Here is a 15,838-nt window from a genome sequence, read left to right on the forward strand (position 1 = left end):
GCTCTTACCTCTTGGGTGGTGAGTTGAGCACCATAAAAGAGCTCTAAAGATTGAAGATTAGTATATTATTACTGATAGATATATTATTTGTGTGTGTGTGTGTGTTTTCATCAGATGGGTCAACTTCTGCATGATAAATGGTGTATTCTTCACTTTTGCAGCAAATAAAAAGATTGTCATTCCGAAGTTGGATGACGAAGTGCATGGTTTGAAGGGAATTAAAAGAAATGGAGATTATGCCGACAGACTAAAAAAGGCGGGCATAAATACGGTGCAGAAATTTCTAAAGGCTTTCAATGAGGACCCAGAAAAGCTTCGGCGTCAAGTAAATATTCTCTTTTTTTTTCTTTGAGAATATCTGTACTCCCATAAATATTGGCGTTGGTGGTGATGGTCCATTTGCCATCCCACCTCCTCGGATAATAGATTGACTGAAAGGTGTGGTCATTTAGGAAACATAGCCAAAAATAAACTCCAAACTTGAACTCTAATTTTCCAATCTATAGTTCTGTAGCAATCGCATGCTAGTGTTCAAAAAAGGCAGTAAATTGCATTTGAGATAGACCTACTTTTCGAAACAACTTGCAGAACATTTTGCATTAACCCGTAACAGATTTTTGTTGCTGAACGGCATGCAGATTCTGAATATCTACTCAGAGAACAACAAGTCTTGGAGAGCCATGGTTGAACATGCCAGGGAGTGTGATCTCAGAAATAATCGTAGGCTGAAATCATGCCCGTTGCAGGTTCAAAAGAGAGAAGTCACACTCTTCTTCAATGTCGTACATGATCTGGTTGGAGCCGAATTCAGTGGTCGCTTCGTTGCAAAGGGCAAATTTACTGAAGAAGAAGAGGTTCAAATTGCACTTAAAAAATTCCATAGCAGTTTTTGTTGCGTTTAGACAGCACTGTCCTGATTAACTGGATTTGTGATCCTGACTGCAGGTTGTTGTGGATGGTCTGTTAAAACAAGCATATCAACAACTGAACGACACATTTGATCACATAATGAAAGACAATCGTCCTGTTAACATTCATGCTTCTATCAATGCTGCTGGGAGCCGATCCGTTCCAATATCAGGTGCGTCACAACAAAACACTCATTATCATCAAGCAGCATTTCTATGTTCGAAGTTTCCTCTATACAATTTATGTCCTTGTTATACACACTTTACAATTCACATTTAAATACATCAATAATGTACTGCAGCAGCTGAGAATTTGGGTAGTGCTTCAGGGATTGATTGTGCAGATGGGCCACTTCCTGGAACTGCTGGACAGAGTGCACCAGAACCATCTCGTTCTGATCACCGCAACAAAATTGCAAACCAAGGTAAGCAGCTTGATCTACTAGGTTGTGCCTTCCTACGCATTATTTTCTGAATCAGATGTGTGCTGAAGTGGTTTGCAATTTCTCGAGTATAGGTGTAGGTCAGAATCACATCCCTATAGGAGACCATGATGGTGATGCCGGCACATTCTCAGTTAGTGATGTTCCAGTAGTAGAAGTCGTTAATGGGACGGACCGGGTATACATGCTTGATCTTGATCAGCAAGGACATATTTTGGCCCTGTTCGCTTGTCTTATGATCCGTACTTTTCAGCTTATATTTTCAGCTAGAACTGTGTTTTTCTCTCACAACAAATCAGTCGGAACAGTGCTTCAGCTTGTTTTGTACGTAGCCCTGACACACATAAGATAGTGATAGTAATTAGATTACATAAGGGAAGATATCCGCGAAAACAATGAAATTTTGAATTAAATAACATGCATCAAGTTCAAGCCTATGCCAAGCATGCATATTTATCCATCCACGTCTACAAGACCGAAAACTTTGTTTTCTTTTGTAGTTTGTAATAGGAAGCCATATGATGTAATCTTATTTTTCATGTACTCATGTTGGAACTCTTAATCAGGGGTGTTCTCTTCGGAGATGTAATTAACATAATTTTTATGCAAATATAAGAATTATGGAAGTATGGACTTGCAATACCTGTTCTTTTTCTTTTGTCCCAATTAAATTTAACCAAAATCAAATTTATCTCTGCTGATGCGGAGATGGGTCATAACTGCCCGTTTCCCCGCCATCAAATTCTGGCACTAAATTTAGCTAACTCAGCATGGGACATCTTGATCATGCCACATATGCATATACGATCAGGCGGAAATGATTTGTTTGTTTGTTGGACGTTTTTTTTATGCATAGCATCATGTATGTTTGTACATAACTTACATATTTGACCATTCAACTTATTCAAAAAATTGTATGAATAAATAGAAGTATGAGTCGTACTTAAAGTACCTTTGATAATAAAATAAGTAATTACAAAATGAATGGTACTAACATAATTTTTTTTAATAAGACGGATGGTCAAATGCGCATTAAAAAAAGTCAACAGTGAACAACAATTTCGAATGGAGTGAGTACGTAAGCATGTTGAACAACTTCTGTCCTCGCCATACACAGCTTACAGTTAGCATTTAATTACAATAATATAATGGGCTGCAGCAGCTGGGAATTCGGCTAGTGCGTCTGGGAATGATCGTGCACCTGGTGCGATCCTTGGAGATGCAAACCGCAATGCTGCAAGGTACAGGGCATCAGAACCATCTCCTCCTGATCACGAAGCAACTATAGATGTCCAACAGGCCGGCCCGGCCCGGCCCGATGGGGTCGGGCCAACAAGGCACGACGTGCCCTGTGGGCCGTGCCGCCATGGGCTTCGTGCCTGGCCGATGGCCCAAGCATGGCCTGCTGGGTCGTTTTTCGTGCCGGGCCGGCCCGAGAAGCAAGGCTAATCCAGCGTGCCGGGCCGGCCCAAGGCCCACTACACCCACAGAGAGAGAGAGGGGGAGGCCAGGGCGCCAGGTTGCCGTCGTTGTTTCGGAAGGCCATGGACGACGCGACCTCTCCATCCGCGGAGGTTGAGCGATGAGGAGGCCGGATCCGCGGAGAACGAGGCCGGATCCGCGCAGAGGAGGCATGTGGAGGAGCAGCAGCGCGTGGCGGTGAGGAGGAGGTGGCCACCGTCGGCGGAGGCGGGTTGGAGTGGAGGTGGGATTCGGCGAGCCGCGGGGAAGCAGGAGCTCGAGGTGTCGGCGGCCGGTGGGGCGGAGCTCGAGCACGCCGCGCTCGCACCCAAGGCGCGGCCTCGTGGAGGGACGGGACGAGAGGAGCCCGAGGTAGGTCGCGGATGGCCGCCGTGGCGTTCTGCAGCTTGTGCGTGAGGAGGAGGCGGGCGGCCGTAGGGCGGAGAAGCAGGTGAACGGCGGGGAAGGAGAAGGCCGCGTCCACGCCGTGCGGTGCGGGGAACGGGATTACGGGAGGTGGCGGTGGGGAGGGGGAGGGGAAGGCCGGAAGGGAGTTAGGGTTCGGCGGGGGTGGGAGCGTGCGCGTGCCAGCGTGGGGCTGCGGCTGCGCGGGCCGCGGGGCCTTATGAGGAGGGGGAGGCGGGGACGCTAGGCGGGCCGTGGGGAGGGGATGAGGACTGAGGAGTGAGGAGAGGAAGGGGAGGGGGTGGCTGGGCCGCTGCCGGGCCGGCTGACTCAGGCCGGGCCGTGCCGTGCCAGCCCATGGCCCTGAGCAGCGGCCCAGGCACGACCTGCTGCCTCGGGCCGGGCCAGCCCGGGCCCGCATGTCACCGAGCCGTGCCGTGCTCGTGTCGAGCTAAAAAAGCGGGCTTCGTGTCGTGCCGTCGTGCCTCGGGCTGCATGAACAACTATATAAGCAACATTTTAAGTCGGCCGATTCTATTCTAGACAACTTTTGTCCTCGATCTACACAAATTGAAAGCCCGTACTAAATACAACAATTAATAATGTGCTATAGAAGCAGCACCAGGTCGTCAGTCTCAACCAAGAAATGCGCTAGGTTTTGCATCCACTTGGAATCCATTCGAAGATCTGCCAGGCCAAGGTACAACTTTTGCAGCCCTTGACCAATCTCAACCAAGTACTGCGCCAGGTTTTGCATCCACAAGGAATCTATTCGAAGAACCACCAGTCCAAGGTACAACTTTTGCAGCCCTTGACCAATCTCAACCAAACACTGCGCCGAGTTTTGCATCCTCATGGAATCCAATCGAGGATCCACCAGGTCAAGGTACAACTTTTGCAGCCCTCTTCAGCAATCTCAATAAAAGCACTGCGGTACATGAAGATATACATAAGCGCGTTTAACATAGGCAACTCTGCAGATCCAGGTTTTGACTACAACGGCAGTTCTCAGCAATATTGAAATCTGAAGTGGCATGTATAGTAGTATCACCATTCACCAGAGCGAGGATCTGAGTCGTCTTCTTTCCCACCATTGCGTCCTACCCCCATCATTCCACCACCGCTGCATGCTCCCTCGACCATTCTGCTCAAAGGTGTAATGTTTCGTAGCAGGACCCACGTGTGATTTTGTTGTCACCATTCTTGTTTGTATTCTTAACAAGCTTAGAACTAGCGTGGTCATTCAGATGTGATGATCAATCATTTGTTTTGTCAGAACTCGTGACAATATGTAACGCCTGATGTCATAGATTGGCCAGCTATGCATGACATTGATCATTGTTTGGACCTAGTACAAATCTGCGATGGTTGATGTCACTGGGCCGATATGCATGCATGGTGTTGGTGCGAAGTATGATGATTTATTGGTTAACTAGTGGGATATCCCGCGCAACGCGGCTAGCACCGAGAATCCTAGTGTTAATATATTCTTATTATTTTTCGTAAACTTGTAATATTCCTTACATGTATAAGTGCATCACCCTCTTTTCTTTCGTAAATTATATCTTATTGTTCGTAAAAATAATTTGAATATGGACCTATGGTCGTAACATTTTTTCTTTGTTAAGCTTTATGCTACTACTCTGCGTACAATTAATTTTATTTTTTCATTCTAATAACTTTTGTTGGATTTATTTTTTAATAGTATATGTTTGTAATTTATACATAGCCAAATAGTATTTTAGATTTAATTTTCCGTAATAACAAGGATGGGTTATTTTCTTTTATTTTCTCTAACTAACGTAGGAATTTCTAGGCCTTGAGTGCGGACGTGAAGGCTGCTTTTGTTGGCCAAATACGAAGGTCCATTTAAATATTATATACATACATGATTTCCTATTAAATATAAGCCGGCAAAATCAAGTCCATTAAACTAGTGTTGATATTTCTTTTTCTTAGATTAATTAACGTAGTGTATTTAGCCCACGTATTTTTAGGTCAATTTTTAATAATGGCATTAGTGGGTAATTCATAAATAGGTATAAGGGTATTTTGGGCTAACTTTTATCTTATCCGTTCTGACGTGGCAACTTCCCTACTCTAACCAGGAGACGCCACGTCAGCAGCTTGGATCCTGAACCTATCCATAAGTGGCCACAGCAGGCCACAAGCTTTAAGGCACTTGCGCTCCATAAACATCAGGCTGAAACGCCTTCAACTGCGCTGAGGACACGAGAGCAGCACAGACCGACGACAGGCGCCTGAAACATCTTCCTTTTTTTCCTTGCATTGATTTTTTTTTTGGTCTTCCGTGGAAATGCGATCGCAAGGATATAATCCTAGTATGATAAAAAAAGTTGACTCCTAAGCTTTGGCAAAGTTAGACAAGAAAGTGTAATTGACTCAGAAATTAGGTGAGCAATCTTAAGCTGCAATCCCATATATAAACAATTAACAGGCGCATATAACTTTCTTTTGGGATACTTACTACTCCTACTTGGACAAACAGGGGCCGGGTAGACCTCAGTTCGACCAGGAAATTAAATAGAGGGCAGAGAAGGCGGGACTAGTAGTAGAAGAGAAACAAAGAAAAAAAAGGCATTCTTTAATCAGTTAATCACTTCGGACTTATTGAATCCTTGACTATTGAATCAAATCTAACAATGATATTAGAAATTGGATGTTGATCTCTAAGGGCCTAAGGTAGTGATGAAAAATTAAGTTAGTTTGATAAACTATTCAATCCATTTTCCCTCCGGTCTGAGATGCCATTGACCAAATTGGTGCCGGGTGCTTATGTACAATTGTACATGCTAGCGCAATCGGTGTCTATTGGCATCTATAATAGGCTTATGGTAGGAGATACAATCGGGGTGTTAGTGTATGTGCCATCCTTGTGAAATTAAAAAGGGAAATTGCCCTGACCAAATGCATGAGCATGATTGAACTTTGTGAGGTTAAACCCCTGAAGATATCTGATCTTGCTTTAATTTCTCAGAGTAAAAAAAGCAACTCATCATTTATATACTGATCATGTAACATCCAGATGTCCATGGGCATGTTTAACAAGCATATACAGCTGCTGAAACTCTCCCAAATATCTTTGCGGGAGTTAACAGCAAGTGAAATCCTCATCTTTGGCCAACATACACTGCCAGCACATCAAAATATCATGGCTACTAATTAAAGAGGAAGGTCCAGACCCTTGCCCACCTCCACCCCAATCATCTGAAGGATCCCCTTGTTTAGCACCTGAAAATCAAGAAGCCGATCGAACCTTGAGAAACTCAAGTACAGTACAAGCAACGCTGCAAACATGACATGTTTGTGAACATAGATAATGTAGTGAATGGATTCCTTCGTTACCAGCTCCACAATGAAGGTGCCGATGAGGCCAATCATGCAGGCCCTGGAGTTCCAGATTTCGGCCGTCTGGGTGAACCCCAGGAAGGGCTCGCTCAGCTTTGGCTGCACCCTGGGCACTTCAACCTGAACACAACAGAAAATGAACAGCTGATAACTGTAGAAAAGAAACTCTTTTTTTTTGTAGTTACCAGCAGAAGCATTTTCTTTTTCGCTTGTGTCACTCACCCCTGGAGGAAGCTTTGCAGCACTCACTCTCAGCGCAACGGCTCTTGGCGATGGCAGGCATGGAGCAAGCCTCTTGCGGCAGAGGGGTCGATGAGCCAGGAAGGATGGTGCGGAAAGACCACACCTTGCTGCCATTGCTGGGATTGTTCATGTGAACCCCGATAATTTTTACAAAAAGTTAGAAGTTAATAGACATCAAAAAGTCAAATAGCTTGAGGTTAGAGTTTGGGAACTCCGTTTCATACAGCAGGGAAGAGAAGGTGGTTGGGAATACCTGGCGGCGGGCGCTCTTCGCCGGCGGCGTAGGGCGGCGGCGGTAGCCTACCCAATTGTCTCGCAGATAGAGAGGGAGAGAGCGAGCGAGCGCACGGCTTTGCCTTTGTTTCACCTCACACAAGTCTTGGTTCACACAACTCAGCGGGACCAGCAGCTGTAGGCTGTAGCTGTCTCAGTCTCAGCTCAACGCATTGAGCAAGCAACGTGAGAGGGCAGAGGAGAGCAGTATCTTATCCGTTCCGACCGACGTGGCAGCTTCCCTGCTCTAACGAGGGGACGCCACGTCAGCAGCGAGGATCCTGAACCTATCCACGAGCTGCAGGCCACAAGCTGCCCTTGTGGCCACAAGCTTTAAGGCCCTTGCGCTCCATATCAAATCACGCCTGAAACACCTGCCTGCCACACCACTCTGCACAGACCGACGACGACACAGCAGGCGCCATACATGGCCTCCCAGCTCTCCGCCGCCGCGTCCATGTCCGCCGCCGCCGTGCCTCAGTTCCACGGCCTCCGGGGCTACGCCTCGCCTAGGTCCGCGGTGGCGATGCCGTCCGTGAGGGTGGGCAGGAAGAGGTCCCAGGGCATCCGCTGCGACTACATCGGCTCCGCCACAAACCTGGTACGTATATATGTCGTGCTCGTGCGTGCATATGGTCGGAGGTCGGAGCGAGTAGTGAAGTTTGATGATGACCGATCAGTCGATCACTGATGGCATGTGCATATATGGTATGCAGATCATGGTGACGACGACGACGCTGATGCTGTTCGCGGGGCGGTTCGGGCTGGCGCCGTCGGCGAACCGGAAGGCGACGGCGGGGCTGAAGCTGGAGGCGCGCGACTCCGGGCTGCAGACGGGCGACCCCGCCGGGTTCACCCTCGCCGACACGCTGGCGTGCGGCGCCGTCGGCCACATCCTCGGCGTCGGCATCGTGCTCGGGCTCAAGAACACCGGCGCCCTCGACCAGATCATCGGCTAGATCTATCCCTACGTTGTTAAGCTGAGACTCAGCAGGCTCGATCGCGCCGCCGACCGGCCGGTGCTTATGTAACGTGCGTGTGTGTACATTGCATGCATCTTGGTTCCAATGGACATAGCTCTTGTTGCTCCTTTTGGCCCCCGATCGGATATTCGGATGAGATTCCATTCCAGGTCGTAGTCATAACTTAGAAAAAAAACTCACCCAAGTTTCTTTTTTTTTTTGGGAGAATCAATGAACTCACCCAACTACCCAAGTGAACTCCCAAGAGCAAGCATCTTTTTTTTTAAGAAAACCACACTCATTATCCATGGAGATAGTCATAAGAGTTACAAATGCTCGAAGGCGGATCTAACAGCCAGATATGACTGTCTATCAAAAGAAATCAGGCTCCAAACTAGAGCATAAACATCTTCTATTCTCATAAACAAAATCAACAAAAACAAACAGTCTGTTCGTTTGGCCGTAGCTTGTCATAAATAATCGTAAATTTTTAGCCGAAACAGTATTTTTATCTCACACGAACCAACCAGACGAACAACAACGAAACGAACCCACCAACCGAGGCTGAAAATCAAGTGCGCGACCCCACTGGGAGACTGACGCGTGTCCAGGGAAAAAAAAACTGTCCGCAAACACCACCAGGAACCAGCACAGCCCTGCTCCGCATCCCGAGCCTTAGGACTCTGGCCACGTACCTTTCCCGTGCCGCTCCCTCCTCTCACTCTATTTTCGTTGCATGCTGACGCAAGCACAAAAAAAAAAGCAAATCATTTTATTTAAATTGCTATAACTCATGAATGGTGTATCCGTTTTCAATTCCGTTTGCATCGGTATGTTCTACGTGACGAGGCGAATAAAACTAGACCCCGCTTGCCTATGTTTCAAACATTTTCATTTTAGTAGCAATTTATGTGTAAAAATGTGCTAGGAGATTTAAAATGAGTTGCCACCTTGTAATACTAAAGTTGTTACTGAAAAAATATACTGAAGTTGGTAAAAGTATGCGCATCGATTGTTACCATGAGAATATAATAAATTTTTTATATAGTATTTATATAAAAGTACTAACCTCTAAAGAGAGTAGTGGGCCAAAACAAAGAAAAGCTGCAACCAAAAGGAGCAAATTATTAAAACAAGCATCGCGTAAGCTGCCAACTAGGAGGACAAATTATTATATAACACATTAAAAAAAAGTCAGAAAACATAACTTGCTACCAACTTGGGACATTTATTATAAGAGCTAGGAAACATAACTTGCTGCCAATTAAAAATGAAATTGACAAACAAAAAATTATAGGATTTAGGAATGCATTTGAACTTAAAAGGATGACTGGAAACTGAGACTAAAAACATTAAAAAAAACTTAACTGAAAAATAAAACAAAAAAACTAAAAAAAAACTTGACTGAAAACTAAAAAAAAACTCATTTAAGTGAAAATAAAAGAATAAATAAAAAAACTGAAAAAGTATACACATGGGCCGCACCTAGACACCCACAAAATAATTGAAGTCAGCCAGCCCACCACGACAATGACAGTCCAGAGAGCACCGGTGGAGCCAAGTGCAGGCCATGCTGGGCTCCGGCCCCCGCGCTATCCAAGATTAATTAAGGTTTACTCCATATATGTATATAATTACAAGTCTAAACTGTCTATCTGGAGAGCTAGATATTATAAGCTTGCCTTCCTTATAAAGTACGCATATAAATCAGTAGTTGTTTCATCTATCTTTAGTAAGTACTAGCTGATCGACCATGAAACTATGATCAATCTGACCAATTTAGCCCCCTTGATTGTGATTCTGGCTCCGTCACTGCCAGAGAGTATGCGGTCGCACGGGCCAGGGAATTCTGCAGGCACACAGGCCAGAGAGTCGCGCGCTCCAACAGGAGCGCGGCCTGTTGTAAAAAAAACAGGAGCGCGACCGCACGCGCGGTAACTTTTGCGATAAGGAAGAGCAAGCAGCTGACGGATGTAAGGCATAAATCTATTGGGTTGGGCCTTGTGTGCCATGCAGCCCAGTGAAATCACGTCTATGGGCCATACAGTCCAGTGAAATCCCCTCCATGGGCCGGTCCACGGCTCTAGGAGAAGATTGGAGACGGTTACGGTTTTCCTTGATGAGCGAGAAGCAAAACCCTCGCATAAACCTGCGTCACTGCAGTGCTGATAAATTTTGGTTGCTCTGGTGCCCTGTATTACCTTTTGCAGTTAAATGCTAGAAGAAACAAGGTGAGCAACAAAAGTTCTTGTTCAGTTTTTTTTTTAAATTACACAGTATAACGCAGACGTCCACAACACGCATACACGCTCACCCCTATGAACACATGTACGCAAACCCTACCCCTATGAGCACTTTTGAAAGACTGAGCCGGCACATCTCGAGATTCACGAAGTCACCATAGGTGCCTCGCTGTCGACGGGAACGTCGCCTACCATTGAAAGCATAGCACATCTCGAGATTCATGAAGTCACCACAGGTGTCTCGCTGTCGACGGGGACGTCGCCTACCACTGAAAGCATAGCACCGTTAAATCCTGGAATAAATCCAGAAAAATGCGAACACCCGTGCCAAGTCGAGGACTTGAACCTAAGTGGGCAGGTTTCACCACAAGGAACCTAACCAACTGATCTATGATGAGTTCGCAAGTTCTTGTTCAATTTGACGGCTTAGGCTTCAGGGCCTGTCTAATTATAGCTTGTGTTATTTAAAACAAGTATATATGTGTGGTGAGTGCTTCTTAACTGTTCAGTTTAACTGTTTTTTATCGAGACATTAACATTTAACAATATTTGTTCTTAATGTTTCTCAACTTTAAGTTTGTTTTTTAATTTAAATTTCTTTGAGGTGATAGTTAACGCCATAATTTATGAAAAAATGTATTATGATTTTCTATATTTATTTTATTAAGTGGTGTGGTGATAGTAGACTCCAATGATAAGTAACACTAGAAATATAAAATTATATGAAATATAATGATGAAAATGCATAATATATTTTTAAAAATAAGCTATGTTGTCTGCTATCACCTCACAAAATTTAAAATTAAGACTCAACTTGCTCATGGAGAAAAAGAAATCTTGTTATGGGATAAAATTGGATCCTGCGAAGAAAAAAGGTTGATATGTGCCCTTGTGGTTCGGTTTGTGATGAGTGATTGTCAACGTGAGCCGCACTTTGAGTTGAGTTGTTGAGCTAACCATGGTGTGAGTTCAGGTTGTGCAACATGTCTCTTGCCTTGTGGTGCGCAGGTGTGTAGCTCGGAGACGGTGGTCAAGAGGGTCCGTGTTAATGGACTAGGAACGGTGAAGGACGGATGCTGGAGCTTGGACTGAGGGACCGAAGAAGCCAAGTGATCGCTGAAAGGTCCTAATATGGCTAGGGGGGTGAATAGCCTATTTAAAAATCTACAAATCAACTAGAGCAATTTGATTAGTATAACAAATAGCATAATGCAAACTTGCTCTAGCTCTACAAGGGTTGCAAGCCACCTATCCAACAATTCTATTTGCTATGATCACTAACCACATAATTTGCTATGTTACTACTCACTAAGAGCTCTCACACTTGCTACACTAAAGAGATCCACTAGATGAACTTGAAACAACAAAGCAAGCTCTCAATTCTAATTACACTAAAGAGCTTGCTACAACTAGTTTGCAAGAATGTAAATGAGTGAGTTGGGTGATTATACCGCCATGTAGAGGAATGAACCAATCACAATTCACAAGATGAAGATTAAACCAATCACCGGGAGAATACAAGTGGCAAGAGACAACCGATTTTCTCCCGAGGTTTACGTGCTTGCCAACACGCTAGTCCCCGTTGTGTCGACCAACACTTAGTGGTTCGGCGGCTAAGAGGTGTTTCACAAACCTCATCCACATGATTGGACACCGCAAGAACCTACCCACAAGTAAGGTAACTCAATGACACGAGCAATTTACTAAAGTTACCTTTCGGCACTCTGCCGGGGAAGGTACAACTCCCCTCACAATCACCGGAGACGGCCACGAACAATCACCAACTCGTGCCGATCCTCCACAGCTGCACAAGCCGTCTAGGTGATGGTAACCGCCAAGAGTAACAAGCAAAATCCGCAGCGAAACACGAATACCAAGTGCCTCTAGATGCAATCACTCAAGCAATGCACTTGGATTCTCTCCCAATCTCACAACGATGATGGATCAATGATGGAGATGAGTGGAAGGACTTTGGCTAAGCTCACAAGGTTGCTATGTCAATGAAAATAGCTAAGAGTGTGAGCTTGAGCCGGCCATAGGGCTTAAATAGAAGCCCCCACGAAATAGAGCCGTTGTACCCCTTCACTGGGCACAACGCGGGGTGACCGGACGCTCCGGTCATATTGACCGGACGCTCGACCTCAGCGTTCGGTCCTCAGATCTTCGCCACATGTCCCCTGCTTCAAACGCTGTTCGCTCGATCTCAACGGTCAGAAGACGACCGGACGCAGCAGCGAACAGTGACCGGACGCTGAACCCCCAGCGTCCGGTCATTTCCAGTAAGCTTCCAGAGACGGTTTTTTCTGATCGGACACAGCCAGCGTCCGGTCACACGGCGACTCCTATGTACGCCCTACGTCAGCGTATGTCAGCACTGACCGGACGCACCCTGTCAGCGTCCGGTCACCAAGTGACCCAGCGTCCGATCAAAGACTGAAACACACGCCCTTTGCTGCCACTGATCGGACATGCCGGTCCAACCGAGGCCAACGTCCGGTCACTTATAGTGACCTCCGTCTTTTCTGTTTAGTGCGCCGGTGGCACCGTCGGACTGTCCGCACTCTACGGGCGGACACTCCGCCGGTGAAATTTCCTACCCTTGCTCAAATGTGCCAACCACCAAGTGTATCACCTTATGCACATGTGTTAGCATATTTTCACAAATATTTTCAAGGGTGTTAGCACTCCACTAGATCCTAAATGCATATGCAATGAGTTAGAGCATCTAGTGGCACTTTGATAACCACATTCCGATATGAGTTTCACCCCTCTTAATAGTACGGCTATCAATCCTAAATGTGATCACACTCACTAAGTGTCTTGATCACCAAAACAAAATGGCTCATATCATTTATACCTTTGCCTTGAGCCTTTTATTTTTCTCTTTCTTCTTTTCCAAGTTTAAGCATTTGAACATCACTATGCCATCACCATCGTCATGATCTTCGCCATTGCTTCATCACTTGGAGTAGTGCTACCTATCTCATAATCACTTTGATAAACTAGGTTAGCACTTAGGGTTTCATCAATTAACCAAAACCAAACTAGAGCTTTCAATCGCCCGTGGGTGGCTGACATCGAGGGTCATCGACAAGTGCAAGAGAACATGGGAGTGATCGTGTTGACCAAGTCAAGACGGTGGTCATGCAAGTCAAGCAGAGGCTTTGAAAACTTGGCGTCGGGCGGTCGAGGACGGCGGTGACACGTGTCGAGCGGTTTGGTGGTTTCGTCCTCAAAACCACAGGGTGGACGGTTTCGGGTTTGGGCCTCAAAACCAGGGTGTGATTCCGGCGGGAGTCAGAGGCTGAAAGCCCTAATTTGGTTTTGGATAAATGATGAAACATATTTGGACTAACCCTATGCTCTAAGTGTGAAATTGAGATAGGTTAGTCCAATTCAAGTGGTGGAGCTAGATGATGGTCATGGTGGTGGTGATGGCCTAAGTGAAGATCAAGTGATCCAACTTGAAAAAGAAGAAAGAGAAAAAGAAAATGGGCTCAAGGCAAAAGTATATTTGATAGGGCCATTTTGTTTTGCCACTCAAGACACCAAGTGGGTGTGAGTGGGTTTAGGATAGATAACCGTACTATTAAGAGGGGTGATCTCGACACAAATATGGTTGTCTAAGTGACACTAGGTGAACTAACACCATTTATTTGCATTAGGACCTAGTGAGTGCTAACATCCTTTGGGAAACATGTTTGTGAAATGCTAACTCATGTGCACAAGTGATGAAACTTGGTGGAGTTAACACATCTGCACAAGGGATGAAGATGAAGTTGGAGTTGAAAAAGGAGAAGGAAAGAGGGTATGGGTGTGACCGGACTCTACGACCGGACTCGCCAGGAGAGTCCATTCAGTGATCCAGGGCGCTGGTAGAAGGGTTGTCATGACCGGATGCTGGCTTGGTCAGGTGACTGGACATGCCCCGTGCCTCCGTTGCTCTACTGACAACACGATGGTGTGCGCGATCGGACGCTGGGCGAGTCCAATCACCTCTGACTGGACGTGTCCGATCGTTATTTTTCTGCTCTGGACCTCTCTGGATGCAGACCGGATGCGGGGCTCGGGTGAGTCCGATCATTGGACCATCGGGTCCGGTCATTGAGTGACGAGCATGAGAGAGTAGCCGTTGGCGCCCAACTTTTATTTCCTTTTGAACGGGACATGTGGTGCAGCGGCCGCGACCGGACGCACTCGATCGGATGCGTCCGGTCGTCTCTGCAGCGGGTCCAATCATCACGCAGAGAAGGGGTTAAGTCCCCAATGGGTATGTGACTTGTTGGGGCTCTATAAATATGTGTTGGCCGGCTCTAGCTCACTCTATTGGACACTTTGATCATTGATACATCCTTGTGAGCTAAGCCAAACACCTCCCACTCATCTCCTTCAGAGATTCATCATCTTTGTGAGATTGGGAGTGATTCTAGTGCATTTGCTTAGTGTTTGAGCATCTAGTGGCACTAGTGATCGTGTGAGCTGCGGGATTGCTTGTTACTCTTGGTGGTTGCCGCCACCTAGATGGCTTGGAGCAGTGGAGGGGCATCGGCACGAGTTGGTGATTGTTCGTGGCCATCTCCCGATGATTTGTGAGGAGTTCTTGGGCTTATTCCCCGGCGGAGCGCCAAAAGCCATTCTAGTGAATTGTGCGTAGCTTATGGATCCCCATCTTGTGTTGGTTGTGCGGCACTTAGTTGCGGGTTAGGGTGATACCTATTAGCGCGTGAACCTTCAAGTGGGTGAATCGATACAACAGAGACGTAGCTTGCCGGCAAGCAAGTGAACCTCGGAGGAAAAATCATTGTGTCAATTGATATTCATTGTGATTGATTTTTCGCTTGCCCGGTTTGGTATACACCTCTCTACCTCTCTTGTATTACATTCGTACACTTATCTTGTGTAGAGGTAGTTTAGCCAGTCAATAAGACCATGGCAGAGTGCTTTGCTCACTCTTACTAGAACTTGTTGAGTGATGTAATACATGCAGAGATAGTCTTGCTCACCAGAATTTTGGGCTGTGATGCCAACGCCTCATGATACCTTTAATGTGGGTATAAAAGTGTTGTCGTCCTAGAATGGATTGAGAACACTGTGGTGGTGAGATCAAAGCAAGACTAGTATTACAACTAAGCGAGCGGCCAGTCACGAGTTAGCATTGCATGCAAGAATCATGGAGGCCTGACGCTGCAGCGTGAAAGCGCAAGCCATAGTTTGTGTTTTTCTATTTGCCGACCACAAGTCCCTCCCAGACTTCAAGGCTTCAAGGTAGACAGATAGTCTTATTTAATTAGTGAAGAACTACAAAGCTGAAGATTAAAGAATGGAAGGGGGAATCAAAACTTAATGCTCTGATTGGCCACAGTAGAATTTATTTACAGACAGTTGTTGCAAATAGCAAGCCCTCGTTTAGGTGCCGAATGGGCGGCGGCGCCAAATTACTGTAGCACACTGTAGAGCACTGTAGCATTACGTTTGTATTTGGTAATAATTGTCCAATCGTTGACTAATTAGGCTCAAAACGTTCGTCTCGC

At 46.0% G+C, this 15,838-nt stretch overlaps 3 protein-coding genes across 5 annotated transcripts; 2 read left to right on the top strand and 1 right to left on the bottom strand.

The window, feature by feature from the left end:
* The first annotated feature begins 24 nt into the window (after positions 1-24).
* LOC136534810 (calmodulin-binding protein 60 D-like) lies at positions 25-1,991 on the top strand. 3 transcript variants are annotated; one of them, XM_066527171.1, is made up of 5 exons: positions 25-325; positions 639-854; positions 946-1,081; positions 1,214-1,333; positions 1,426-1,991. In XM_066527171.1, exons 1-5 carry the CDS (start codon positions 131-133, stop codon positions 1,701-1,703), a joined length of 945 nt encoding a protein of 314 aa, XP_066383268.1. In that variant the 5' UTR covers positions 25-130; the 3' UTR covers positions 1,704-1,991. The 3 variants fall into 3 exon arrangements, with proteins under 3 accessions (XP_066383268.1, XP_066383269.1, XP_066383267.1); XM_066527172.1 differs by having other exon boundaries at positions 27-325; positions 1,238-1,333; XM_066527170.1 differs by having other exon boundaries at positions 28-325; positions 1,211-1,333.
* Positions 1,992-6,253: 4,262 nt separating this feature from the next.
* LOC136534812 (light-harvesting complex-like protein OHP1, chloroplastic) lies at positions 6,254-7,238 on the bottom strand. The gene is made up of 4 exons (XM_066527173.1): positions 7,083-7,238; positions 6,809-6,945; positions 6,584-6,706; positions 6,254-6,469 (listed from the first exon to the last, which is right to left on the bottom strand). The coding sequence occupies exons 2-4, from the start codon at positions 6,941-6,943 to the stop codon at positions 6,401-6,403; spliced, it is 327 nt and encodes a 108-aa protein (XP_066383270.1). The 5' UTR covers positions 6,944-6,945; positions 7,083-7,238; the 3' UTR covers positions 6,254-6,400.
* Positions 7,239-7,449: 211 nt separating this feature from the next.
* Positions 7,450-8,190, top strand: LOC136534809 (photosystem I reaction center subunit psaK, chloroplastic). The gene is made up of 2 exons (XM_066527169.1): positions 7,450-7,703; positions 7,819-8,190. Exons 1-2 carry the CDS (start codon positions 7,530-7,532, stop codon positions 8,059-8,061), a joined length of 417 nt encoding a protein of 138 aa, XP_066383266.1. The 5' UTR covers positions 7,450-7,529; the 3' UTR covers positions 8,062-8,190.
* The last annotated feature ends 7,648 nt before the right edge of the window (positions 8,191-15,838 follow it).

This window comes from Miscanthus floridulus, unplaced genomic scaffold (assembly GCF_019320115.1).
Source record: "Miscanthus floridulus cultivar M001 unplaced genomic scaffold, ASM1932011v1 os_2323_1_2, whole genome shotgun sequence".
Lineage (NCBI taxonomy): Eukaryota > Viridiplantae > Streptophyta > Magnoliopsida > Poales > Poaceae > Miscanthus > Miscanthus floridulus.